This window comes from Vombatus ursinus, unplaced genomic scaffold (assembly GCF_900497805.2).
Source record: "Vombatus ursinus unplaced genomic scaffold, bare-nosed wombat genome assembly UNPS02014772.1, whole genome shotgun sequence".
NCBI classification, from domain to species: domain Eukaryota; kingdom Metazoa; phylum Chordata; class Mammalia; order Diprotodontia; family Vombatidae; genus Vombatus; species Vombatus ursinus.
In genome coordinates this window covers 35,495,443-35,522,214 of record NW_020954550.1, presented here as the reverse complement: position 1 = coordinate 35,522,214, position 26,772 = coordinate 35,495,443, and the positions used below count along the sequence as shown (strand labels likewise).

The window sequence follows — 26,772 nt, the reverse complement described above, 5'->3', positions numbered from 1 at the left end:
TAGTTGGTCTCTTATTAGCTACTTAAGTAATCTTAACTTACTCCTCTTTAAAAAAATTCACATTTATACAAAGAATTATTAGTTTACTGCTCAGAAAGTAAGTTCTCTCACCCTCTACCCTCCCTTGACACTTGGCGCATTACAAAGAAACAAGAGAATCACATATAAAAGATTTTAAAGATATTTTGGCAATGTTTTCAGTGAATACTTGAAACCAAAAAGCAATTAAGTATCAGGAAATTATCAGTTAACTAACATATAAGAAAGAATTCTAACTTCTTTTCTTAACACCAATTGTCAGCTAACTGTTGAATTTGTCAGGAGGAAAAGGCACTCAGTTGTCAACAAGCATCAATTTTGCACTGGGTTAGGTGTACTTTCCATGCCCTTACGTATGTTATTGAGGCTAATATGTATGTGAAACTGTTTTGAAAGATTTAAGCAAGGGAAAGGATCTATTTGTACAAAAAATATTTATAGTAACTCTTTTCGTGGTAGCAAAGAATTGGAAATTGAGGGGATGCCCATCAATTGGGGAATAGCAGAACAAATTGTGGTATATGATTATAATAAAATATTATTGTGCTATAAGAAGTGACAAGCAGGCAGATTTCAAAAAACCTGTAAAGACTTAACATGAAATGATAAAAGTGAAGTGAGCAGAACCAGGATAACATTGTACACAGTAACTGCGATACTGCACAATGATCAACTTAGCTATTCTTAACAATACAATGACCTAAGACAATTCCAAAGGACTCATGATGAAAAATGCTATCCACCTCCAGAGAAAGAGCTGATGGAGTCTAAATGCATATCGAAGCATACTATTTTTCCACTTTCTGTATTTTTTCCATAGGTTTTTTTTTAATTCTTTGGGTGTGTGTATTCATTCATAACATAAGTAACACGAGATGTTTTGCATGATTAAACATGTGTAACATATAACAAATTGATTACTATCTCAGGGAAGGAGGAGGTGAAAGAGGCAGAGAGAAAATTTGGAACTCAAATTTTTTTAAACGAATGTTAAAACTTGTCTTTACATGTAACTGAGGGAAAAAACAATTTTTTTTTTTTGGTGAGGCAATTGGGGTTAAGTGACTTGCCCAGAGTCACACAGCTAGTAAGTTTATGTGCCTGAGGCCACATTTGAACTCAGGTCCTCTTGACTCCAGGGCCAATGCTCTATCCACTGTGCCACCTAGCTGCCCCAAAAATAAAGTATTTTTTAAAAATATAAAGCAATATAGAAATAAAAAATTTAAGTATGTGCAAATTATTTTTAATTAGATAAAGATACAGACTTCACAAGTATCAAACATGAGTAGATAGCAGTGTCAAGAAGGATAAAAGCACTGTAAGAAGAGTAAAGGTTAAATCATCTATACTAAATACTATAACCAAGGTTTATAAAATATTTCTTCCAATAGTCACTACACACAATAAAACTAAAAAATCATATAAAGTAAAACTATATCAATCATTACACTGGCTATATTTGTTTATTCAAACATCAATTGAGTCTGCTCCACTCACTACCCAATGTGATCTCTGGCAAGTAATTTAATCTCTCTGGGCCTCATTTTCTTTATCTCTAAAAATAGAGCAGCACTACAAAGCCTCTAATGTCCTTTCTGGCTATTAATCTCTACTACATAGATACAAAAGAATTATAATTTAAGGATTATAAAAAACTATAAGTTAATTCATCTGTAATATTAGTATATTAATATGAGAGAGAAGCAATGCGGCAATCTGGTGAGGTGGAAATGGTGCAAGGCATGAAACAGAAGACCTGGATTCCTCTACTTAGGGAGTGACCTTAAACAAATCATATCACAACCTCTCAGTCTCATTTCCTAATCTATAAAATCACAATGTTCGTGATTGTTCCTAGAAGGGATCTAAAAATTATTTGATATAATCCTTTCACTTGCCGAGTGAACACAGAAAGAACTTAAACACACAAGTGTCCTGATGTCCAGCTCAGTATTTTCTGTTGTACCATACTGCCAAATAAGTCTAGCAGAAATTAGGTTTACCCCAATATCTTGAACCATTCACTACAATTAATTCCAAAGAGATACATCAACAAGATATAAAATGTCATATCAAAAACAAATTAGAGACAAGAAAGATACTTTTCCCAACCAAAAATGAAGGAAATTTTTTTAACAAAACCAGGATCACCGTATCATAGAAGAAAAAACAGATGAGTTCAATTACATACATTAAAAAGTTTTTGTACAATCAATGCAATCTGAATTAGAAAAGAAACTGTTAACCGGTGAGAATCTTTGCAGCAAATTTCTCTGCTCTTTACCAGTGTGGTATAGTGTGGTATCCAAGATAGATATATAGTAAATTGATACAAATAAGAAGGGCAATTGTCCCATAGATAAAGTCAAAGATTATGAACAAATGATTCTCAAAAGAAACAAAAGCTGTCCACAATTATACAGGAAAAAATGCTCCAAAATCACTGAAAAATGAAAATTAAATAACTTGGAAGTTCCACCTTGCATTAATCAGATTGACAAACTTATCAAAAGATGAAAATGGCAAATGTTTGGAGGGGTTATAGGAAGACTGCCCCACGAATGCATTGCTGGTGAACTGTGAATTGATCCAACCATTCTGGAAAGCATTTTAGAACTATATCCCAAAAGCCACCAATGGGCATCTGCTAGGCATATTCCCCAAAGAGAAAAAAAAGTGAAGGAAAGAATCCCAAAGTACTTGCAGTGGCACTTTTTACTATAGTAAAGAACTGGACACTAAGTGGATGCCTTTCAACTGAGAAATGTCTAAAACTATGGCATCTAAATATAATAGAATTACTGTGCCGTAAGAAATTATAAATTTAAAGAAACTTGAAAACACTTGTACTAACTTTTTAATAGTGACATGAGAAGAATCAGGAGAACTAAATTTACATAATACACACAATGATTTAAGGGACAGCAATTTTGTAAGAATGATCAGCACAATGACCAACCATGCCTTCAGAAAATTGATGATGAAGCATGTTTGTCTTGGTATAGATAAGTGATGGATGTGTGAAGAATGTGAGGAATGACACATTCATTTCCAAATGCAGACAATGTGCTGATTTCTTTTGTTCAGCTATAATTATGTACTATGTATTATGTATTATAATATAAGAGAATGCTTCTATTTGGAAGAGGGAGAAAAGTAGTTGGTAGGTTGTGATGGTGCAAAAAGGGAAGAAAAGAAAGAAAAAAAGATCAAATATTAAAACATACACAGAAGAGAACAGACAAAAGTTCAGAAGAAGATACATGATCAGGGCAGTTTATTCTACCCAGCTAAATATAATTTTTTTTTAAAAAAACTATGCAAAAGAAGTTCACAGTTTCATATATAAACCTTTAATGTTCTACATATGTTGAAATACGTGTTGATGTTATGTGTATAAAAAGGAAAGTTTTTTAAGTTGTTAAATAGGTAGAGGATGCGTTTTCAACAGCTTTTGTATCTATTTTCTATTTTTTCAAGAGAGCTCTTTGAGATCATTTAGTAAAATAAACGCTCTTATTTTATAGATGAGATAGCTCTTTTTCTTACTTTAACAATTCAATTCAGCAAAAACGTATTAAGGGACTATTTTGTAATAGGCACTGAGAACACAAAAACAAAAATTAAACAATCACTGTTCTCAAGATTTCATTCTACTGGGGGAAAGCAGCACAAAAAATAAAATACAAGATATTTAGAAAATAACTAATAGGAAGAAAACAAGAGCAGTTGTAGAGAATCCATACAAGCTTCCTGAAGAGAATAGCACTTCAGCTGAACTCTGAATGAAGTCAAGATTTTCTGAGGTAGAAATGAGGGAGTATATTGTAAACATGGGAGATAACTTGTGCAAAGGCACTGAGATGAGAAATGGACTACCATGTAAGGAGAATGGAAAACTTTAAGTAACAACTGCAAGTTCTACTTTGGCTAGAACATAATCTAGTTAATAACCATCTACTAAACTAGACCTTTAAGGTTTAGGATCGCCTGACTACCTCAAGAAGCATGTACTAAAATCAGTAAACATTTATTTGGGTCCTACTAAGTGCCCAGGCGCTATGTTAAGGACTGGGAATACAAAAAGAGACAAAAGAGAGAGTTCCTGCCCTGCTGGAGATCACAATCTAATGGAAGAGCTCCCAATCCAAATGTGGGATTAACTGTCCTTAAATGCTTACACATCACCCATACTGAATTCAATTTCACAACCTGCCTATCAAAAAATGATGTTAAGAAGTCAAAATAGATGTTGTAAATTCCATGCACGAAAGTCCCTCCACTTTTTTAGTGAGAACTAAAAGGGCTCTCCTATGAAAATGTATTTATTTATTCCTATTCTAAATGCAACTTTAATAAACTTGGTTATGAGGTTTTCAAATTGACAACAGATTAGAAACTGCAAATGAGAAGTAGGGAGTGGATGACTACAGACAATGATTAAAGGGAGAAATGATGTCAACAAAGAGGGCAGAAAAAATAAAAAGCACATGAGGCTAAGTCCCTTTACCATAGGGGATAGGGCATTGATAGAGCACAATCAAAAGCCAGAATTAAGGTTGCCAGGAGAAATATCAACAATCTCAGCTATGCTGACAAAACCACTCTGATGGCAGAAAGTGAAGAATAATTAAGAAGCCTCTTGATGAGGGTGAAAGAGCGGTTTGTAAAAGCTGGCTTGAAACTGAACATTAAAAAAAAAAATCACTTCATGTCAAACAGAGAGAGACGAAATAGAAGTAGTGTCAGATTTTATATTCTTGGGCTCAAAGATCACCGCAGACATTGACTAAAGCAATGAAATTAAAAGACGCTTGTGCCTTGGGAAGAAAGCTGTGGCAAATATGGACAGCATACTAAAAAGCAGAGACATCACCTTGGCAACAAAGTTCCATATCAAAGCTATGGGTTTCCCTGTAGTAATACATGGCTCTGAGATTTGAACTATCAGGAAAGCAGAACACAGAATCAACACTTTGGAATTGTGGTGCTGGAAAAGATTTTTGAGAGTCCCTTGAACAGCAAGGAAATCAAATCGGTCGATACTTTAAGAACAGACTACTCCTTGGAAGGACAAATACTGAAGCTTAAATACATTAGCCACATAATGACAAGACAGGACTCATTGGAAAACACCCTGATGGTGGGAAAGATTGAAGGCAAAAGGAGAAGGGGAATGGGAAGGTAGAGGATGAGATGGATAAATATTGTCATAGAAGCAACAAACATGAGCTTGAACAGACTTTGAGAGATAGTGGAGGATAGAAGGGCCTGATGTGATACAGTCCATAGGGTCATGAAGAGTTGGGCATGATTGAACAAATGAACAACAAAAATTGAGCACTGAGGATATCACTCTATTGCAATGGACAATAAACTTATGTTTATAATTATGATTGGGTCATCAAGAAAAACTCATATACTATTTGTTTTGTTTAAAAGGCAACTAATATAATATAGGAATATATTATATAGATATTGTATAGATACTAAGTTTTAGAGTAAAAATCTGAGGTCTTGGCAAGGTAGAATGACTTGCTCAGACATATAGTTAGTGTGTAGGAAGCTGAGATTAGTATAAATCCTCCCAATTCTCTCACATTTAACTCCCCCTCCTTGAAAGAGTTCCATCCAAAATTCTTGAGATTAAAAAAAAAATTGCTTCTTAAAAGGCAAAACCTCATCTTTTTCCTAGCAAAATGCACTATTCAGAACAATTCATTCCTTCCAATACTGCAGACAGTGATACAGTCCACAGTTGCTTAATTTTGCATATATATTACAAGTGTAGATGTCTTGTCTCCCAAATTAATTATCAGCTCCCTATAGGCACCTAGTCTCCTTTTGTACCTTACATTATCCACCACAACTCATGAAACAAATATTTGTCTTGAAATAGTTAAGAGAAAAATGCAGTAGTTTCTGACTAATAATGTACAGGAAAATCACTCTTGCTTATGCTCATCACTGAACAGGAGGTGGACTTGATAGAAAACAATAAAGCTCCACTAAAGAAAAAGATACACCTACCAAAAAACATTTACTCTAGTAGCCCAGATGATTAAATAATAACAGCATACTTGTTTAAAAGATATTAGTACTTTTTTCAAGCTTTGATGCGTGTGTCTAAGATATAAAAATAGTCGGTTGTAATAGAGTGTGCTAAATTTATGCCAAAGCCTTTCAAAGGATTCACTAAGATCTACATTTTTAAATAAAATTATAATAAGAAGCAATAATATTAAAAGAACTATACAATCCCTACTTCTAAAACCTTTTACCTAAAGCTTTTAATAATTTCCTTTTTCCCTAAACTTTCTATTAATAAATTTTTCCACAATTTCCTTAAAATACCTAACTCCATTCTAATTTGGTTCTTCCATTAATCTTTATAGATATTATCTGCTCTACCATTTATTGAAAAGGTAAAGAAATTCTACTTGAGGTACCTAGGTGCCACAGTGCATAAAGCAATGGGCCTGGGGTCAGGAAGTCACGAATTCAAATCCAACATCAGGCACCTACTACTTGTGTGATCCTGGGCAAATCACCCAGGGTCACATAACAGCCTCAGCTTCCTCAACTGCAAAATAAGGTTAGTAATAATACCTACCACCCAGGATTGTTGACAGGAAAAAATGAGATAATATTTGTAAAGCACTTAATGTTTATTTCCTTCCTACTAAGAACTTGATAGGACCCTCCAAATTAAATCAACATATACTTTAATACTCAGTGATTTCAATGCAAAGTTGGGATAAGGATGGATGACAAAAACTGTTGAAAAAGTCTCAGGATCAAGAAAAAGAATTCAAAGGCTATAAAGAATATAAAGAAGATTTACACTCACTACATGCCATCAGTGAGAGAGAGAGAAAAAGAGAGAGAGAGAAAGAGAGAGAGAGAGAAAGAGAGAGAGAGAGAGAGAGAGAGAGAGAGAGAGAGAGAGAGAGAGAGAGATGAAAAAGGAACAGGTGGTGGAACTATGTAATCAGAGAGGAAATGATTGGTTACTGATATGGGAATCATTTCTGAATTAGATGTCTATGTAAAATTGGACCATTAACTTTTAACAGTTCAGACCAAAATCAGCACCAAATTAGAATGAGAAGACTTGTCACATAATTAAAGCCACTGCCTATGCAAACATTTATTAAGTCAATAAACATTTATTAAGCACCTACTATTGCCAGGCACTACGTTAAGCACTGGGGATACAAAGAAAATAAGACAGTCCCCAATCTCAAAAGACAAGATGCTAACATCTATGTGCAAACAAGATATATATATATATATTATATATATATTATATAATATATATATAGAGAGAGAGAGAGAGAGAGACAGAAAGAGAGAGAGAGAGAGAATATAAATTGGAGATAATCACACAGAGAAGGGACTGGAATTAAGCGGCAATGGGAAAGGCTTCCTATAGAAAGTGAGATTTTAGCTGGGGTTTTAAGGAAGTCAGGAGGCAAAAATGAACAGAGAGAGAATTCTAGGCATGGGGGAAAACCAGTGAAAATGAAAGTCAGGAAATGTAGTACCTTGTTTGAAGAACAACAGGGAATCCAGCGTTACTACATCACAGAGTATGGGGTGGGGGGAATATAAGATATAAGATTTGGAAATGTGGAGGAAAGCTAGGTTACCAAGCATTGAAAAACAGAGGATTTTATATCTGATTCTGGAGGTGATAAGGGAGACCCTGGAGTTTATGGAGTAGGGGGTACACAATGTCATATCTGAGCCTTAAGAAGATCACTTTGATAGGTAAATGGAGGATGAACTGGAGAGACTTGAATCCAAACAGTAGGATATTAAAACAGCCCAGGTCTTAGGTTATGAGAGTGGTGATAGTGTCAGAGAGAAAGGAGTGAATACCAGAGATGCCGTTAAGTTAGAAGCAACAGGACATAGCAGCAGACTGGACTGGGGAGACAGGAAGGGGAAGGGAAGGATAGAGAGTATAGTGAAGAGTCAAGGATGACACGTAGGGTTGTAGGCGTGGGTGGTTCAAAAGACGGCAGTGCTTTCTACAGTAAAGAGCAGTGTTAGAAAGAATAGAGGATTTCGTGGGGGAAAGATAATGAGTTCAGTTTTGGATACGCTGATTTGAAGATGACTATAAGACATTTAGTTCAACATGTCAAATAGGTATTTGGAGATAGGAGACTGCAATAGAGAGATTAGGGATGGATAAGGGACAACTTGGTGACAAGTGGATAGAATGCTTTATCTGCAGTCAGGAAAGTCTGAGTTCAGATTCAGCACCAGATACTAGCCGTATGGCCCTAAACAAGTCACTTAACCTGTTTGCCTCAGTTTCCTCATCTGTAAAACGAGGAACCCTTCCAGGGTTGTTGTGAGGATCAAATGAGATAATTATAAAATGGTTGGCACAGTGCCTGACACATAGTAAGCACAATATAAATGTTAGCTAGCAGAAGTCATTATAGTAGTTGTAGTAGTAGTTGTAGTCAATGGTTTGAGATCAGCATAGAGATAACTGTATCCATGCGAGCTTATGAGATGTCCTAGTGAAATAGTATAGAGGGAAAAGAGAAGAGAGACCAGGGCACAGCCCCATTATACACACAGAGATGGTGTGAGCTACATAAAGATCCAACAAAAGAGATTGGGATTTGTCAGATAGGTAAGGGAACCAGGAGAAAATAGTGCCATGGAAACTTAAAGAGAAGAAAGTATCAAGGACTGACTGACAGTGTCAAAGACTACAGAGAAGTCAAAAAGAATGAGAACTAAGAAAAGTGCATTATTAGATTTGGCAATTGAGAGACTGTTAGTAACTTTGGAAAGAACCAGCAATGCCAAAATATGGAAAATGGATCTAGGAGAAAATATGAACACTATAACAGTATAACAATTTTCAACTGAAGTTGAATTGATGTAAGGCAATCATCATGATGAGGAGCCCAACAAAGTCTAGAAACCCACTGAGCTAGCCAAGTAGAGAAATAGCAGCCAAAGGATGCACTCTTTAGCATGTAAAACCTCACATAAGTTGGTGTAAGACTGTGAATAGTACTGCTTTATAAAACAGTGGAGGGAAGAATGAGTTTGCAAAAAACTGTTTTTTAGTAAGCTAGATGATCCCTAGAGCCATCTAAAGACGAAACTAGGAGTCCAAGATATGAAAAATGGAAATCTACCAAGATTCCTAAAACAAACTTATTTTTCATCAGTGAATGATAAAGTAAGCACTTAACATACGCTTATCACAGTAGAATGAGTGCATCTGTACACTCTCTACAGAATATTCCCTGATATATTATGTAAGTAATGGGCCTGGAGTCAGGAAGTAGAATTAGCACTATATATAGATATAGATATAGATATATAAATATATATATAGATATATAGATATATATATGCGCTATGGGCATCAAGAACAGAGAAAGAGAATCAGAGGGCCATGCCTGAGGTAACAAAATTGAGAATACAGAAGACTTGACAGTCAAGAAACAATGGAAGAGACCTGATAGTAGGGAGGATACTAAATTGGGAAGGAGGGGGGAAAAATAAGATGAAACTGCAATTAGAAAAAAACCTGGAAAGTTATCAAGTACTACCAAACATTCTATTTGCTCTTTTCTATAAAAATCAGTAACAAGAATATTTTTATGAAAATTATTTACATATGTATGGATAGGGAAGACTTTCATAAACACAGAAGACCACATCTTTACAGTTACAGAATTGGAGGAAAGGTGCAGAAAATACAAGATCCCCTTGTACTTGTCCATTAACTATAAAAAGATATTTGATTCAGTAGAACAAAAAAACATTAAAGGATCTTTTCCAAAAACTTATCTCCCATCTCAATAAACTCCAATGGCTTCTTACTGCCTCCAGGAACAAATACAAAGCGCTCTATTTGACATTCAAAGCCCTTCATAACCTAGCTTCCTCCTACCTTTCCAGTCTTCTTACATTTACTACCCAAAACATACTCTTCCATCCAGTGACACTAGACCCCTGGTTGTTCCACAAACAAGACATTCCATCTATCAGCTAAATACTCTCCTCTTCTGCCATGACTTCTGACTGTTTAAGTCCCAACTAAAATTTCATTTTCTGAAGGAAACTTTCCCCAACCTCTTAATTCTAGTGCCATCCCTCTTTTAATTATTTCTCATTACATATATGAATAGTCAATCAAAACAAATTTCCACATTGGCCTCATCTAAAAAAATTCTTATTCTGCATTGAGTCCTTCACCTCTCTATCAGGAGGTAGATAGCATAGTTCATTATTAGTCTTCCGGAAAAGTGGCTGGTCACTATACTGATAAAAATTCAACACAAGAGTATTGTGCTTATTTCTTAATTCCCTAACTTATGGGCACTACCTCAGATTCCCATACTTTCCCACATCAAAGAGTTGAAATATTTTTACACATCCATATGAGGTTTTTTGCTTCTGTCATTCAATCTACTCTCCATCTAATTCTCTTTCCCCCTCTCCTTCCACCCTTTCCCTCCAATTTACCTGTTGAGTGAAATGGATTTTTGTACCCAATTGTGTGTGTGGATATTCCTTTTTTTTTGACCACTTCAGATGAGAGGTTTAAGTGTCAGCACTTCCTCCCCTACCTCCTTCTTGTTTATTTAGATAGCTACTTGCTGCACCCTCATTGTGAGAGATAATTTTACCCAACTTTTCTTTTCCTTTGCTGCCTCCTGCCCTATACTTGTCTTCTTTCCATTGTTTTCCTAAGACCATCAAGATATAACAAAAGTACTCTCAGACCTTATTTAATTGGATTCCCCTCTTTGAATTCTGATGATAGGGTTCAGAGGGAACAGGTATCACCTTCCCATATTTGAACATAAGCAATTTATCCTTGTTTAGTCCTTTACCTTTTCATGTTTCTCTTCATTCCTGTGTTTGAATTTCAAAGTTTCTCCACAACTCTGGTCTTTTCACTAGGAATGCTAAGTGTTCTACTGCATTAAAAATCCACTCCCCCTGTATGATTACACCAAGTTTTTCTGGGTATGCTATTCTTAACTGTAATTCCATACCCTTTTCCTTTTGAAATACTGTATTCCAAGTTCTCTATTACTCTATTGTGGTGGCTACTAAATCATGAGCGATCCTGACTATGGCATCTCAATACTTAAATACTTTCTTTCTGGCTACTTGAAGTACTTTTTCTTTGACCTGAAGTTCTGGGTTTTGGCTATAGTGTTCCTGGGAGTTTCCATTTGGGGGTTTCTTTCAGAAGATAAGTAATGGATTCTATTTCCACTTTGCCTTCTGGTTCTAAATCTCTGGGAAGTTTTCTTTTAAGATTTCTTATAACAGGATGTCTAGGTTCTTTCTGGTCACAGTGTTCAGAGAGTTCAATTTTTTTTTTCTCATTAGTCTGTTTTCCAGGTCAGTTGTTTTTGCTGTGAGATACTTCACATTTTCTTCTATTTTTTTTTCAGTCTTTTGACTTTATTATTTCTTGTTGCCTCATGAAGTCACTGGCTTCTGTTTGGTCCATTTTAATTTTCAGGGAGTTTGTTGTTTTGGCAAAGGTTTTACCTCTTGTGCCAAACTGTTAATTCCCTTTCCAATTTTTTCTTCCACTGATCTTTTTTTTACTTTAATTTTTCCTTAAGCACTCTTATTCTATCTATAAAAATATTTCTTAACTCTTTTTAAACTCTTACTTCATCTCTTCCATGAATTCTAGTTTAGTCTGTACCCAAACTGTGTATTTCTGTGAGGTACTGCTGGAGGATAGTTTTGTAGTCATTCTCTTCTTCTGTACTTGTGTCTTGAGCATCCTTGCCACCATAACAGATCATTATAGTGGGCTTTTTTTTTTTTTTGGTTTGCTCATTGTTCCAGCCTACTTCGTGACTTCAGACTTGAAATCAGGGCTGGACTCTGCTACACTTCTGAAGAGAAGTTCTGGGCTAGTCCTGTTACTGCTTTTTTGGGATTACTGAGTGTTGTATTATTCCAGGCTCTCAGAAACAGGCTAGTGACTTAAAAGCTTTCAGTGCTCCCAAAGAGAGTCTGATCCAATGCAAAGTCTGACTGCCATACCCCATCCCACCCCAAGATTGAGTGCTGCAATTTCCTGACCCACGTCTGGGTCTATACAATAGTAGGTTGCTACTGGACCCCATTCTTATTAGCTAGCTAGAAAGCGCTACTGATTCAAAGTGGCATAATTATAGATTCCCCTTTGGTCTGAGTTTCCTGTGTTGGTTATTCCTCTGAAGACTGGACTAGATGCTGAAGCGAGATCCTGCTTTACGCCTGAGGTCTGAGCTGCACCACTGGTACTACTGGCTTTCTGAACTTCCTTCTTTCTCTGTACATGGTATACCACTCAGGTTCCCTTATCACTCTACCTTGTATCTTCAATGTGGAACTAGGTAGTAGGTGACAAAGCTGCCAGTTGGCACCTGTCTCCATTATAGTGCCCCAATATGGGTCTGGGGAGGCCCCAGTATGAGTCTTAGGACCTCCTTCTGTGCTGGTGTGCAGTCTTTCCCCAAGTGCTAGAGTTCTCTATAGGCCAAGTACTCTGGTCCGGCCCTTTCTCCAGTGTCTGCAGACCTCTCTACACCAACTTGGTCCAAAGGACTCACTGTGACTTTTTCTGGATTTCTCCATCAGGATCTGGTCTGGTGCATTTTACAGATCTGTTTGGAAGAGTTGTGAATGAGAGCCCAGATTCACTGCTTCCTTCCACTCTGCCATCTGGACTCACAAAATGATCTCTAAATTCCCTTCCAGATCTAAATTCTATGATCCTATGATTAATAAGAAATACATAAATTCCGTGTTGTATTTATTATGCATGTGACACTCTATTAAACTTAACAAAAAGATTAAAATGCCTGTACCCTATATTGGATTGCTATGAAACGATAACCCAAAGAACTCTTTTTATTATACTATTACACTAACACTTCCATCCCAAACATTTCTGCCAAATTACACTAATCATTGAAAGATGAAAAGATGAGTTCTTAGAATTCAGAAAAGTAGAGATTTGGTGCTTTATTGCCAATAGTCCTTATTCTCCAATTTACATGAAATGTTATCAGCAAACCACAATGGTCAATAATGTTTAAAGCTCTCAGACCTTAAGTAGTCAACTCTCAACGTTATCAATGGAGATAGACACAAATAGAAATTTTAAAAAAGAAAAACCGAAAAATAATTTAAGAATGTAGTCAGATACTCATACTTTCTCTCCTTCACTCATATACTCTCTTTCTCTAATATTCTGTAACTTCTCTAAATTCTCCAAACCAAAGGACTCCAGATTGGTAAAGGCAATTCACAAAGTGGATAATCCACAAAGGACAATCAAAAGTTGACTATATTTGTATTTTGGTACACAAAAAAGAATTTCAAGAGACTTTCTAATTGTTTAAAGCCAATCCAATCTCAATTGTCACATTCAAACACTAAATATGTGCCCACAAACTTTTGACTTAAAAGAAAATAGGCTCTACTTTTTTTTTTAAAGCTAAAATGCCCCCATAGATAAGTAGTTAAGGGAGATGAACAGTTCTCAAAAGAACTAAAAACAATGCTCCAAATCACTAACAATGGGAGAAATGCAAACCAAAACAACCCTGAGGTTTTACCTCACACCCTGCAAGTTGACAAAGATGACAAAAAATTGTCATACTCAATATTGCAGAGTTATGGAATGACAGGCATGCTAACATGATGCCAATGGAAGTGTAAAATGATATGATCATTTTGGAAAGCAACCTGAAACAATGCAAATAAAGTGACTAAAATATCCATACTCTTTGAACCAGACTCCATTACTGGGCTTATACATCAAGGAAGTCATCAATAACAATAAAGTCACCAAAATATTTATTGCAGCACTTTTTGTGATAGCAAAGAACTGGAAACAAAGTAGATGCCCATTGATTTGGGAATAGCTAAACAAACAGTTTATGAATGTACTGGAATATTACTGTGCTGTGAGAAATTATATATGTGATGAATAGAGAAGCATAGAAAGATCTATATGAACTGATGCAAAGTGAAATAAGCAGAGGCAAGAAAACAATATACACAGTAACTACAACAATGTAAATGGAAAGAACAACATACCAAAAAAAAAGTTAACAAAATTATAAAGATCACTTGAATAAAAGAGCTATGAGAAGCCACCCTGAACCTACAGCCCTTTGTAGAGGTGGGAGGTCCACAGGTGTTATACATTGTTTTCAGGCTTTTTCAATGTATTACTTAATTGTGCAAGGATTTGCTGCTTCCTTCTACCAAGGTCTTGGGTTTCTGGTCAAGCCAGAAGAAATTCAGGACTAGAAAAAGCAAAAAATGGAGCATATGCATGTTTATCTGTGCATTTGGCTATGTCCTAGAGTGAAATGTCAACTCAGTTTTATATACTAATAAAGGGATGCAGAAGTATACATATACCCAAACAGATAACCTTTATAATTTTCTTTGAAATACATGGATCTTTTTGTTTGTCCTCACATTTCTCCCCTTCAGATTTACCTTTCCAACTATGTTTTGCTTATGTAACTATTAAAATTAATTTTAATTTTTTTATCATATACTAGTGAAGGGTGATAGGAAGCTGAACTGTGATTTTAAATTATTTGTAGGTGTTCCATATAAGGTCAGTTGAAAGGTAACAAACATCATTCAACAAACCTAGTATATATAAGGTACTGTGCAAAGGACTGGGGCATGTACAAATAAACAAAACAACATGGTATATGCCTTCAAGTTCACAATTTAGTAAGGGGGATAATGCAGGTACAGAAATACCATTAGATCATAAATATACATAAAGAAGAATAAAAATTTTAAAAGAGAATATGAGGTAGAGATCATTTCAAACTGGAAAAAGGGGGGGAAGACTTCATGGCGTATGAGCTGGTGTATTATCTTATAGACAGGAAGGGAGACTAAGCCATTCCAGACTCTTAAAGAAGAGTAGGAACAAACGCCCAAAAGGGATAGCACAGGATGTCATTAGGGAATGGTGAGTAGTCTAGTTTGACTAGCAGGTAATATGCAATATAATACTATTAATACTTTTTGGATTTTTCACTATTTCATATTATCTGTGCCACTTCCCTGTTACGGTTAGGCAGAAGTTGATTAAGGTCAAGTCAATTAAAAAGCATAGGCTTATGCTTCAAATCTTTTGTATAGTCAAATTTATAGTTTTAACAACTTAGTGAAGACTAGACTATCTATAGTCTCTAATTCTCTGACTGAAAGATACTATCTTGGAGAACAAGTATCTGTCTGTGTCCCTCCCCAACCCCACTGTACAGTTGAGGAGACTGAAAACCAGAGAAGTAAAGTGACTTCCCCCAGGTCACAGGTAAGTAGCAAAGCCAAGATTCTCCCAGGTCTTCTTACTTCAAAAATCTAATTTGTAGCCTGCTTGTTGGAAAAATGAGGCTAACACACAACATTATTTAAGTGCTAACTAGTCTGGTAGTAGCCAGAAAAGTGATCTTGAAGGAACAGGAAGAGACAAAGACATTCTAGATCACTAGAACAAACATAACCAAAGATGGGGAGAAACAAGTGAGAAAAATATTAAAGATATTTTTCCGCTTTTAAATACAGAAAAAACACAATGACAAAGTCAATTTTATTTTTTAAATCAGTTTTTATTGTTGACTTGTTTCTTACATTAACATAGTTATCCCCAAAATCCTTTCTCTCCCCCTCCCAGACAGTCATGCCATATAACAAACATTATTTTGAAAAGAGGGGAAAAAAATCAGCATAACTATGCAATATGCTTAAAAAGTTCAAAAAATGTGCAATGTATATCTGTTTAACTTCCCACCTCCACAAAGAGGAGGGGAGGGAGGTACTTTTTATATCTCTTCTTTCAAATCATACTTGATCTTTAAAATTGTGTTATATTCATCTTTGTCTCTTCAGTATGTGGTTGCTTTCCATTTACACTGTTGTAACTATTTTGTATACTGTTTTCTTGGCTGCTTACTTCACTCTGCCTTAGTTCAGGTAGCTCTTTCCATGCTTCTCTATTCATCACACCTATCATTTCTTACAGCACAGTAATATGCCATTACATTCATGTAGGAACTTTCTTCTTACTGATGGCTTCATTAGGTTATACACCAAGTAATGGAGTCTCTAGTTTAAAAGGTATGGGCAATTGAGTTACTTTATTTGGGTAATTGCAGAATGCTTTCCAAAATGGTCATACTGATTTACAGCTCAACCAACAATGTATTAGTGCTCCTATCATTCCACAACATCTCCAATATCGAATATTGCCATTTTTTTTAATCTTCACCAATTTGCAGTGAGTTAACTATAACTTAAATTAAAAGTACTATGTCTTACACACGTATATACACACATATAACCAATTACAAAGACTGGTTTAAAAGGATTTAACAGAGTTGTAAAAGCTTTCTCTTAATTTGCCTATGGTTCCTAAAAGGTGGTATACTCATAAAATGATAAAGCTGAGACTTTAGTGATCACAATAGAACTTACTCATCTGACAAACGAAAAAGATGAAGGTCCACAGAAGTAACTTGTTCAGAGACAAACTGCTAATTTTCAGGGATTTGGGAATGTAACTAAACTCACATGCTAAGTCCAATGCCCTTGCCTTTACACAATTACTGCCCCTTAATAGTGTTCTACAAGGTTAACACTGATACTTCTCTATTTACTTCTTCAGAGTACACCTCCTCTATGGTGATGTCTCCAAGATTTCTATTTATGTCTAGGTTGACTACCGTCTGCCTAGTGTCCTACCTTCTGTTGGCTGAGTGCTAATTGCAACATAGATGTTCAAATATCACCTAAAACTAAACACTACAGCAACTGACATTTATATACAGTCAGTTCTTCTATAAGTCAACATAATCATTCCTAACAATCAGTTATGCAAAATCAAGCAATAAAAAAACAGGCCTTATGAGGAAAATGGGGTTAGGAGCACAACACGCAAAAACTTCATCAGTGAAAAATTAATAATAAAAAAAAAAAGACAGGGATAACACAGTGCTGTACATGTTAAATAGTTAAGAAATACACATACCAAAAAAAAAAAAAAAAGGAAAGGAAAGAAAAAAAAAGCCTGGGGCAGCTAGGTGGCACAGTGGATAGAGCACTGGCCCTGGCTTCAGGAGGACCTCAGTTCAAATCCAGCCTCAGACACATAACACCGTGTGACCCTGGGCAAGTCACTTAACTCCATTGCCTAGCCTCCACCCCCCCCACAAAAAAAAATATACACTAAATAGTGGTGGCCTCATATTACTGCTCCCAAGTTCCCACAGGGCAGGGGATGGTAAAACTTAGTGGCAAGAGGTGTACACTTCAACCATGGTGTTAGGTGAGGGAGAGGATAAAAATCAACCATTGGCTCATGGCTCCTATTGCACCAGAGGATACACAATAAATATGGCACGTTACCTTGAAAAAGACTGGAAGCATACATGTAGAACTAGAGGTTAGAAAATCTGCAGCGTGTGAATAATTGTAAAGTGGTACAATTTTCTGTTTTCCGCTTTCTCACAGATAAAAATCTCACATAAGCAAACACAAAATTCAAGTTATACTCAAATTGTTCCTTAATGTATCAATTGTGGGAACAAATTCATCTTTTCAAAACAAGCGACAGAGGAGAAAGCAGAATTTTCTATAGTTCCTTAAAGCTGACAAATTATTTCATATACATATATACATACATATATATATATATATATGTGTGTGTGTGTGTGTGTGTGTGTGTGTGTATATGTATATCATCTGAACCACCTAGGGAGATAGTATCCTCGTTTTGCAGACAAAGAAACTGAAGCTCACTGAAATTAAGTGTTATGTCCATGGTCAAACATGCTAAAGGCAGAATTCAAACCTAGTTTTCAGCGAACTATAAATCCAAAAAACCTGAATCTATTATCAAAGGCAGTATAGCACAGTAGAAAAGGTACTGGATTTGTAATGAAGGGACCTCAGTTCAAATCCTGACTCAGTCACTTATTTTCTTTAGGTCTCAGTTTCTCACCTGCCAAATGGGACTGAAAGCGTGTGTGTGTGTGTGTGTGTGTGTGTGTGTGTGTCTAGCTTGTGTCCCCCACCCCTGGACTAGATAAACCTCTACATCTAAGATCCATAATTTCATGTTTGCCTCAGGCTTACAAATTTGACCTTTGCCTTTTTGCTTTCTTTACATCACTCCTCACAGCCCACTGCCACCATTTCATGTTTAACCTAACCAATTCTCTTTCTGTGTTGCCTCTTAATTTGAATACTGTTCATTTCCATAGCCACCACCCTAAGCCATTCCCTTATCAGTTTCATATTTTGGTTATTTCAATAACCTCTTAGGTGGCCTACCTGCAGCCATCCCCTATTCTTACACACTATGGGGGTGTACTAGGATAAAGTAATTTTACGGAGAAACAAATACAAGTTAAATAATGAAGCCACACATACAACAAGACAACAGGAAAAGCAAATAGTTGTCTTAAGATCATAAAATTTAGAGCTGAAAAGGATCAAAGAAATGATCTGCTTTGACTCCCTTATTTAACAGAAGAGTAAACCAAGGCCCAGAGGGTAGAAGTAACTTAATCAAGGTCACACAAGTATGAAGTAGTGGAGACAGAATTCTAACCCAGGTCTTCCAACTTAAAAGCCATTTCCCCTACATCCAAGTACCACCAAGCAGCAACCTTGGGTGCCACATTTTAAAAGAACACTGAGAAACAACAGTTTTCCCTAAGGAGAACAGCAAGCAGAATTATAAGGAGACTTGAAATCATGATATACAAGTTGAAGAAAGTGGAAATACAGAGTCTAGTAAACTTTGGTGGATCATAATAACTATCTCCAATTATATGAAAGGTTGCCATGTGGAAGCAAGATTAGAGTTGTTTTATTTTGCCCCACAGAGAGAAGCAGGAGCAATGGTTACAAGTTACTCAGATAGATTTCAGCTAGATAGATACAAGGAAAAACTTCCTAACAAACTTGAGCTGTCTCAAAGTCACATGGATTTTCTCTAAAGAGCATGGAATTCTCTATCACTGAAGGGCTTCACTTGGCATAAAATGTGTTCTTTTTATAGTTTTGGTCTCTTTACTACTCCCTTTCTAAATGTTTATTGACAATCAGATAGTCAACTCGGTTATTTATACTAAGGGAAAGGAGCTGGCAGGATAACAAAAGCGGATGTGATCCAAAAAATTTTATATTTTGTTTTGGAATCTATTTGATATTTACAATTAAACAGAGGTGTGTCTAATCATTGTAAACAAAGTAAATAGTCATACTACAGAAGTTTTGACTCATATAGACCTTAAGAATAACTTAGCTTTACTATCTTCTTCATCTTTGATTCATTAAATGTCAGACAAGACATTCAGACCAACCATAAAGCCAGGGTACATTTTTTTGAACCCCTTTGGCAATCTGTGAAATCTATGGACCCCTCCTCATAATAAAGTTTTTAAATGCATGAAAAACTTAGGATCACAAAGGAAACTAGTTATGTTGAAATACAGTTAATAAAAAATATTTTAAGTTCGTGGACCCCAGGTTAAACCTTTTCTAAAAAAAAGTTCATGGACCCCTACACTAAAGTCTGTCCTCTGAACAGATCCCTGAAGTAGAAGTAATACTTAGGATATCTGGGTTTCAATGCATGGAAAATAGAGGGAAATGAGGTATTAACAAAGTTATAAGAAGATTTAATGCTGTGCATAGTAAGTGCCTGGGAAGTCAACAAATTAAATAATTAATCTGAATGGCAAGATTTGACAATGGAGAGGCTAGGGACAGGGGCGACAGCATGATTTCAATGGTACAGAGAACTCTCCATGAAAAAACTTCCCAAGTCTTGGAAAGTGGTCTAGGACACTGAGGTTAAGTGAACTTCCAAGGGTCAAACAGCTACTATGCGTCAGAGGCAGGATTTGAACCTAACCAACTCTATCCAGTAAGCAAAGCATCCTACCAGATAACAGAAAATAAAAGTACCTATTACAAATAACTAATTATAATAATGCCTATTACAATTTCAACTGATCTCAAATGAATCAATCAACACACATCTAGTGAATGTAGACTCTAAGTAATTAATTAACATTGTTACTACTATGTGAGAAGCACTGTACTAGGTACTGTGGAAAGTAGTAGACAAAATAAGACATGTTTTCCAACCTCTTAAATGGTTAAGGCAATATTTGAATGAACTGCAAAACACAATATCACATTCTCCTCCAAGTACTATTCACTTACTACTTTCCACATGCATCTTTAGTGTACACAAATTACTTTTTTCCTATTATATTCAAGGCATAATATATTACAGATACCCATATACGGCAGTGTACCTGGTGGAAGGGCGGCTAAGTGTCAAGATGGCTAGAGTGCTGGGCCTGGAGTCAGGGAGACTTATCTTCCTCAGTTCAAATCCAGCTTCAGACACTTACTAGATATTGGGCAAGTCACTTAACTCTCCCTCAGTTTCCTCTTCTGTAAAAATGAGCTGGAGAAGGAAATGTCAAACTACTCTGCTACCTTTGCCAAGAAAACCCCAAATGGGGTCACAAAGAGTTGGAAATGACTGAAAAACAACACCTAGTGGAAAGAATGTTGAACTCCAAATCAGAAATGCCTGAGTTCAAATCCACCTCAGATCCTTACTAGGTGTGTGACCGTGGTCAAGTCACTTATCCCTTCTAAGTCTCAGTTTCCTCACCTGTAAAATGGGGGTGATAATAACTATAGTTAGTAGCTATCCTACAGGATTCAAATGAGATAACTTGTGTAAAAATCACTTTAAAGAACAATATACCTGTCAGCTTATTTTCATATCTAACTGGTTTAAAAAAATCTCAACTTTAACCTTAATAACATAATTTCTTAGTGTTAGGTATATAATAATTCAAATTCTTCTGTTTCTCTTTCTTAAATGTACTTTTACATAATTCCCATTTTATACAACAGACGTATACTAAAATGTATATGTATCATATTAACCATAACCTCTATTTCATAGAGGTAAATTATTTCAGGTAAAATAGACAAATAACTGAAATTACAGCAACTGGGCTACAGCATTTAAAATGATGGAGCCCCAACCTGATGTTTTTACTCAAGGCGATTCATTTCACATACAGCTGATTCATCCACCCAGACAGCCCTACTGTTCTGTTGACTCAGAAAAGAATGGTGCAGGGTCACTCCTGAAATGTAATTCCTAACTTTCTTCGGACTGGGTCCACAAATCCTCTTTGCCCAATGAAACAATCACAGTTCTACCCCAGTAATTCTTTGGCTTACAGTTTAAAAAATATTTTCACTATAAAAGTGCCAATAAATCTTATCAACCTGTTTAAGCCAAGCTCCACTGTAATATAGGGTATGTTATATTCTCACATCTTATACACTGCTTTTTAAAAAATATTTTCCATTTATTCTGTTTTACATTTTGTTCTAACTAGACTACGTAAAGTTCTCTAGGAGACAGAAATCATCTACTACTTACTCTGTATTATCCCTAAAACAAAGCAAAACAAAACTGTGCATACCACTGGATGCTTACTTCTTCACTACTCACTTGGTTCTTTGGCCCATCTTCCCATTTCCCATCCCTTTTCCCCACAAATCCCCTGTTTACCTCCTCTCTCTACTTTTCAGCTTCTCTTTATATTTCTCTTCCTCCCATTAGAATGTAAGCTCCTTGAGAGTTGGGAGTATCTTTTTTTTTTTGCTTATTATATTTACATTTCCAGCTCTTAGCATGTCCTGGCACATATTAAGCACTTAATAAATACTGCTTAAGTTGACACAACAGCCATTTAATAAATGCCTGCTGGAAAAAACATATGTGAAGTTTAAAAACCAAGGTCTGATACATAAGAAGACAAATATCAGTAAACCAAGCCTAACTGAAATCAAATTTCAATGTTCAATTTGGGGGTCACTTGTAGATTAATCATACATCAAAGATTCAGTCATCACCCATATATACAATAAATATCTCAGTTAAGCTACTATAATAAATTACTAAGCCGATTTTAAAGCACAAATTCCATTTGGAGTCCACCTAATTTTACCTCTAAAAAAAAATGCTCAGATATAAATCAAATTGCTAATAAACCACACGTGGTAAAGGACTAGCATGCCAAGTTTCAGTTTTGTAGAAACTAGATTTGTTTTGATAGAAAAGCTCTGAAGATGGACACACTTTTTTGATTGTTATTTTTCCAGTTATTGCAACTCAAGATATTGTATACTTTCATTTCATTCAAAAGCCAAAAAGTTTTATAGCAATTATAATGTCCAAAATTTTACTAAAGGGTATCATTTTTCCACTTAGGCAGTGAACTAATTGCTGCTTCTATCACTTAAAAGACTAAATCGTTTTACTTCAAAAATTCTTCTACTTGAAACCTACAGTTCGTTTGAATCCAAATTCTTAGACTCAAACAATAAACCATTAACGGTAAGATAGTTCTATTGTAGCTGGACAGCTACATGAGAGCTCAGCTTCCCTGTCATTTACAACTGTCAAGATTTGAAAGGAATATTAAAAATTGTTATACTTACTAGCCTTTGAAGTCAGAAATAGCCTTAATGGGCATCAAGGAATAACTTAACAACAATATAGAACATACTTTAGATTTTCCTCAATATTAAAACTGCAAAATTGAGACTAAAATTGTGTCTTCAGATAGTTCTGCAGAACTTAAACTTCAAAGGTTGTTTCCAGTTTCGAGGAGTGCAAAACAGACTACATTACAGGAAAAAGTCTAAGTGAAACCGGTCCAACTCTGAAACAGCAGACCAAATGAGTGAGAGAGAGAGAGAGAGAGAGAGAGAGAACGAAAAGATGAAAGAAAAATCGCTTCTACAATCACCAAATCTTAGAGTGGAGTGGTGAACGCATTCCACCATAGCCACCGACGGAAGGAATGTCGGGCAAGGGTAGGTCTTTTAAAAATACAGCTGAGGTTTTTCACCAGTTCAGACGGTGTAAACAAACCTTCATAGCTGCAGCCGACGGTAAACAATGAACCTGCAGCAGGGTGAGGGGGCGGTCTCTGCCAACTACACTCCCGGCGGCCCGGGAAAAGGGGAGGAGGGGGGTGCGTGTGGGAGGGGGATCCAGCTGTACCAGACACCTCGCAGTAACCAGCCGGTTCTTGGGCTCGCCACAGAAAAATATATCGATCCCTTGCATTTCCCCCGAGGTGGTGAATAAAGAAGCAATCACGTATTCTGAAAGGGGGGGGGGTGAGGGGGAAAGAGGGCAGGATGTGGTCGCTCTTCCCCTAGACATCCTCTTGCAACCTAAATAACAGCTTCTACCTCCCCCCCTCCCCAGGCCACCCCCAGGATTGAGTTGCACAAGGCTCCAGGAGAGAGTACATCCCCTTCCCCTTCCAAGTCAACCCAACAGCCCTGGAGTTCGTCTACCCCGCTCGCTGCCACCCACCCCGGACGGTGAGGAGGCAGAAGGGGAGGGGGACTAGCCGGGGTAGGGGCAGGGGCGGCCCGGGGAGAGGAGACGGAGAAAAAGGGGATGGGTCCCGCCGGGCGCTCCCGGGGCCCGCGGACCGGCCGCCCGAGGCTCGGACCCAGCACCCCGCCCCTCCCCCCGCCCCGGGCCCGAGCCCCGGCCGCGCGCGCCCCCGCCCCCGGCCGCCGTCAGTTACCTCGGGTGAGATCCAGCGGGACGTTCTCCTCGCCGCTGTCATTCCGCCCTGCGCGAAACACAGAGAGACTCAGTTAGGACTCGCAGGCCGGCGGCGGCCCCGGCCACAGCCGGAGCCCTGGGCGCTGTCCCCACGCCCGCCCCGCGGGCCCGGGGGATGGGAGGGGGAGAGACGACCCTGAGGCGGGGAGCGCACGGAACGGAGGGGAGAGGGGTAGGGGAGGGTTACCTCGTATCCTGAGGTGCTTCAGCGAGCGGCCGCGGACACTGGCCGCCATGTTGACGGGCTTCAGTCACAACACCGGAAACCTCGCCCAATCGCGCGAGAGCCCCCTTCCCCTCTCCCCCGCCCTCCGCTTCCTTCCCTCCTCCCTCCCCTCCCCTCCTCTCCCCTCCCCTCTCCTCCCCACCCAGCGCTCGCCTTGCCTGGCCTCGGCATCCTTGCTCCTCCTCCTCCTCCTCCTCCTCTCTCCTCCTCCCTCCCTCCCAGATCGCGAACCAGGCCGTGGGGCGGGGCGAGGGGCCCAGAGCGGGAACCCCGGGGCCGGCGGGCGCCCGTGGCTGCGGTGCCGGAGGCGAGGCTGGCCTTGGCAAGACACTGCACCCCTTTCAGGCGACCGCATGGCCGCGGGATCCCCCGCGAGGAGCCTTCCCACCCCTCCGCCCCAAGTTCCTAAGTGGAATTCCCCCGGGAGGCTCGCGGGGTCAGCGCCCAGCCACGCGGAGCCCCGGGAGGGGCCATCCGCGCGGAGGGGACCCGGCGCTGCACGGTGCGGGGCGAGGCCTCCCATCCGTGCCCGTGAGCCCCGTGCCCTCGCCGCTCTTATTAAACTGATACGGAAAGCTGCCCCCACCCTTCTCATTTGTCCTGGAAACACCGCCCGCTTCCTTCAAAGCATGCTCACCTGCACATCAACACTCCTCTGGCCACCGACCGGCCCTCGCACTCCCCCACCGACCAATAAAGCAGCCTCGTTTGTTTTTTTTTCTGTAACTTAAGACCAAAGAGAATTGGCGTGATGGGGGCGGGGGGGGGGGGCAGAGCCTAGTGGAAAACGGGGTGAACAGTGCTGAGCAAGAGCCCCTCAGTTGTTGGGCGCTAGTAAGATTGAGAAGTGCGTTCTGCATTATCGATTAGGCCCTGAAGGCAAGGGCAACCCTGTGTGGTACGTGAGCTTCACTATCTGTCAATAAAGATGAAAACTGGACCAGGGCGTGAACAAATGTCCTCTTAAGAGTTTCTCTTCTGAGACTCCATAATAGTAGTGACCATTTATGCCCATAATGCCCATCATGGCTTGTTCACATCCTGTAATAAATTCTTACCTGTAATAGACGCATGTTGTTTGTTGGATTATGTAACAAGGATGCTCTAGAACTTTAATGATTGCTGGATTTCATACACAGAAATGACAGAAGGATGACAGAAAAAAAGACACTGTCTTTTAGAAGAAATGATTTCCTTCATTTAGGAAAGAATGTCAGGAATAAAGTTTGTCCAGATTTTTTATACAACCATGGAAAATTAGGAGAAAGAACTTGACTGGTGGATACTGTAGTTTTGGGTTTGTTTTTTTAAAATCTCTAGTCTTAATATTATTTCTCTTGAGATTAACCTAATTTTGATGATGATAGGGTGCTGGGTTGCTTGTACTCACGGACCCTACTTCCAAGATCATATTTCTCCCTACCCTCAAGGCACTATCCCTGACAGTTTCCCTCCAGCCCAAGGACGCTATCTCTGCCAGTGACTCATGAGTGGACCCAGTGAGGCAAACTATCTCTCCCTGTTAGAAGAACTAGCTGACCTCTGTAGAATTTCCCATGTATGAACAGGACTATCTTGTACCAGCAGAACTATCAAGTACTGATGCCCACAGTTACTGTATACAATCCAGAGGTCAAACTATAGACATCAACTCCTGAAACTATCTTGTTTACAGACATAACAGAACAAAATTATACCCTTTAGGAACCCTCCCCCCCAAGTTTCCAGTAGTGAATGACACAGTTGTATATTATCACCTAATTAGCATACCTGGCACATAATTCCCTACTTTTCCTATATAAACTTTAGCATTATTCCTATTAGGTTGCAAGTTCCCTGAGGACCTCTGCCTGCTGTATAGCATAACAATAAATCTTTGCCACCTTGACTCAAAGAATGCTTGAGTCTGTGATTTCATTCCAGCCGACCCTGTCCTGTACTCAGGTCTTTGAAGGGTCTAAACATCTCAGACCTCAACAGTGATATCCTAATGGCAAGCCTCAAAGTGGATTTAAGACTTAATATGGCATATTAGAAATGATAGACATCCAAACACATCCCCTGCATACAATGTTGTATCAATTCCAAGATTTAGACAATAAGTATTTCCCTGATGGATACCTTCCTAGAACTCTACCTCCTACAGTAGCAGGGGGAGGTAGGGGGGAGGGAAGCAGGCAAGTCTGCCAATACTTCCACTCCTCATTCCTCCCAACTCTACTGAAATTATATTTACTTTGTATATATTTTCTATTTACTCATGTATTTGGGAGGATTGTACAATGAAGTCTTTAGTTTAGAGCATATACTCTGCCTAAGCCAGTCTTCATGAAAGCATAGTTCCATGGAAGTTTTGAGCCTGCTTACGTAAATCAATCAATAAGCATTTTAAAGTACATACTACCTGCCAGGTATTGTGCTAAGTAAGTAAGCCCTGACTGTACAGACAAAGGCCAAAGGAGCTCACAATTTTATTGGGGAAGGCAATATGCAACCAAATATGTACAAAGCCCCCAAGGAATCTCTCTCACTCTCTCTCTCTCTCTCTCTCTCTCTCTCTCTCTGTCTCTCTCTCTCTTCATATATTTGTATGTATATACAAACATAAAAAATTGGAAATAATTGGAATATAAAATATAAACATACATAATATATAAATATATAAAATAAGTGGATAATCAACAAAGAGTAATCACTAGAATTAAGAGGGATTGGGAAAAGCTTCCTGGAATTTTAGCTGGGACTTGAAAGA

At 38.1% G+C, this 26,772-nt stretch overlaps 1 protein-coding gene across 5 annotated transcripts in view; it reads right to left on the bottom strand.

Moving 5' to 3' along the window:
- The window catches only part of RICTOR (RPTOR independent companion of MTOR complex 2), a 130,556-nt gene extending 106,517 nt beyond the window's left edge, over positions 1 to 24,039 (bottom strand). For all 5 annotated transcript variants that reach the window (XM_027863345.1, XM_027863346.1, XM_027863348.1 and 2 more), the window contains exons 1-2: positions 23,982 to 24,039; positions 23,754 to 23,801 (exon numbers count right to left, since the gene is read on the bottom strand). In XM_027863345.1, the coding sequence (XP_027719146.1) occupies positions 23,754 to 23,801; positions 23,982 to 24,030 (97 nt within the window). In that variant the 5' untranslated portion in view covers positions 24,031 to 24,039. The remainder of the gene's footprint in view (positions 1 to 23,753; positions 23,802 to 23,981) is intronic.
- Positions 24,040 to 26,772: the final 2,733 nt, after the last annotated feature.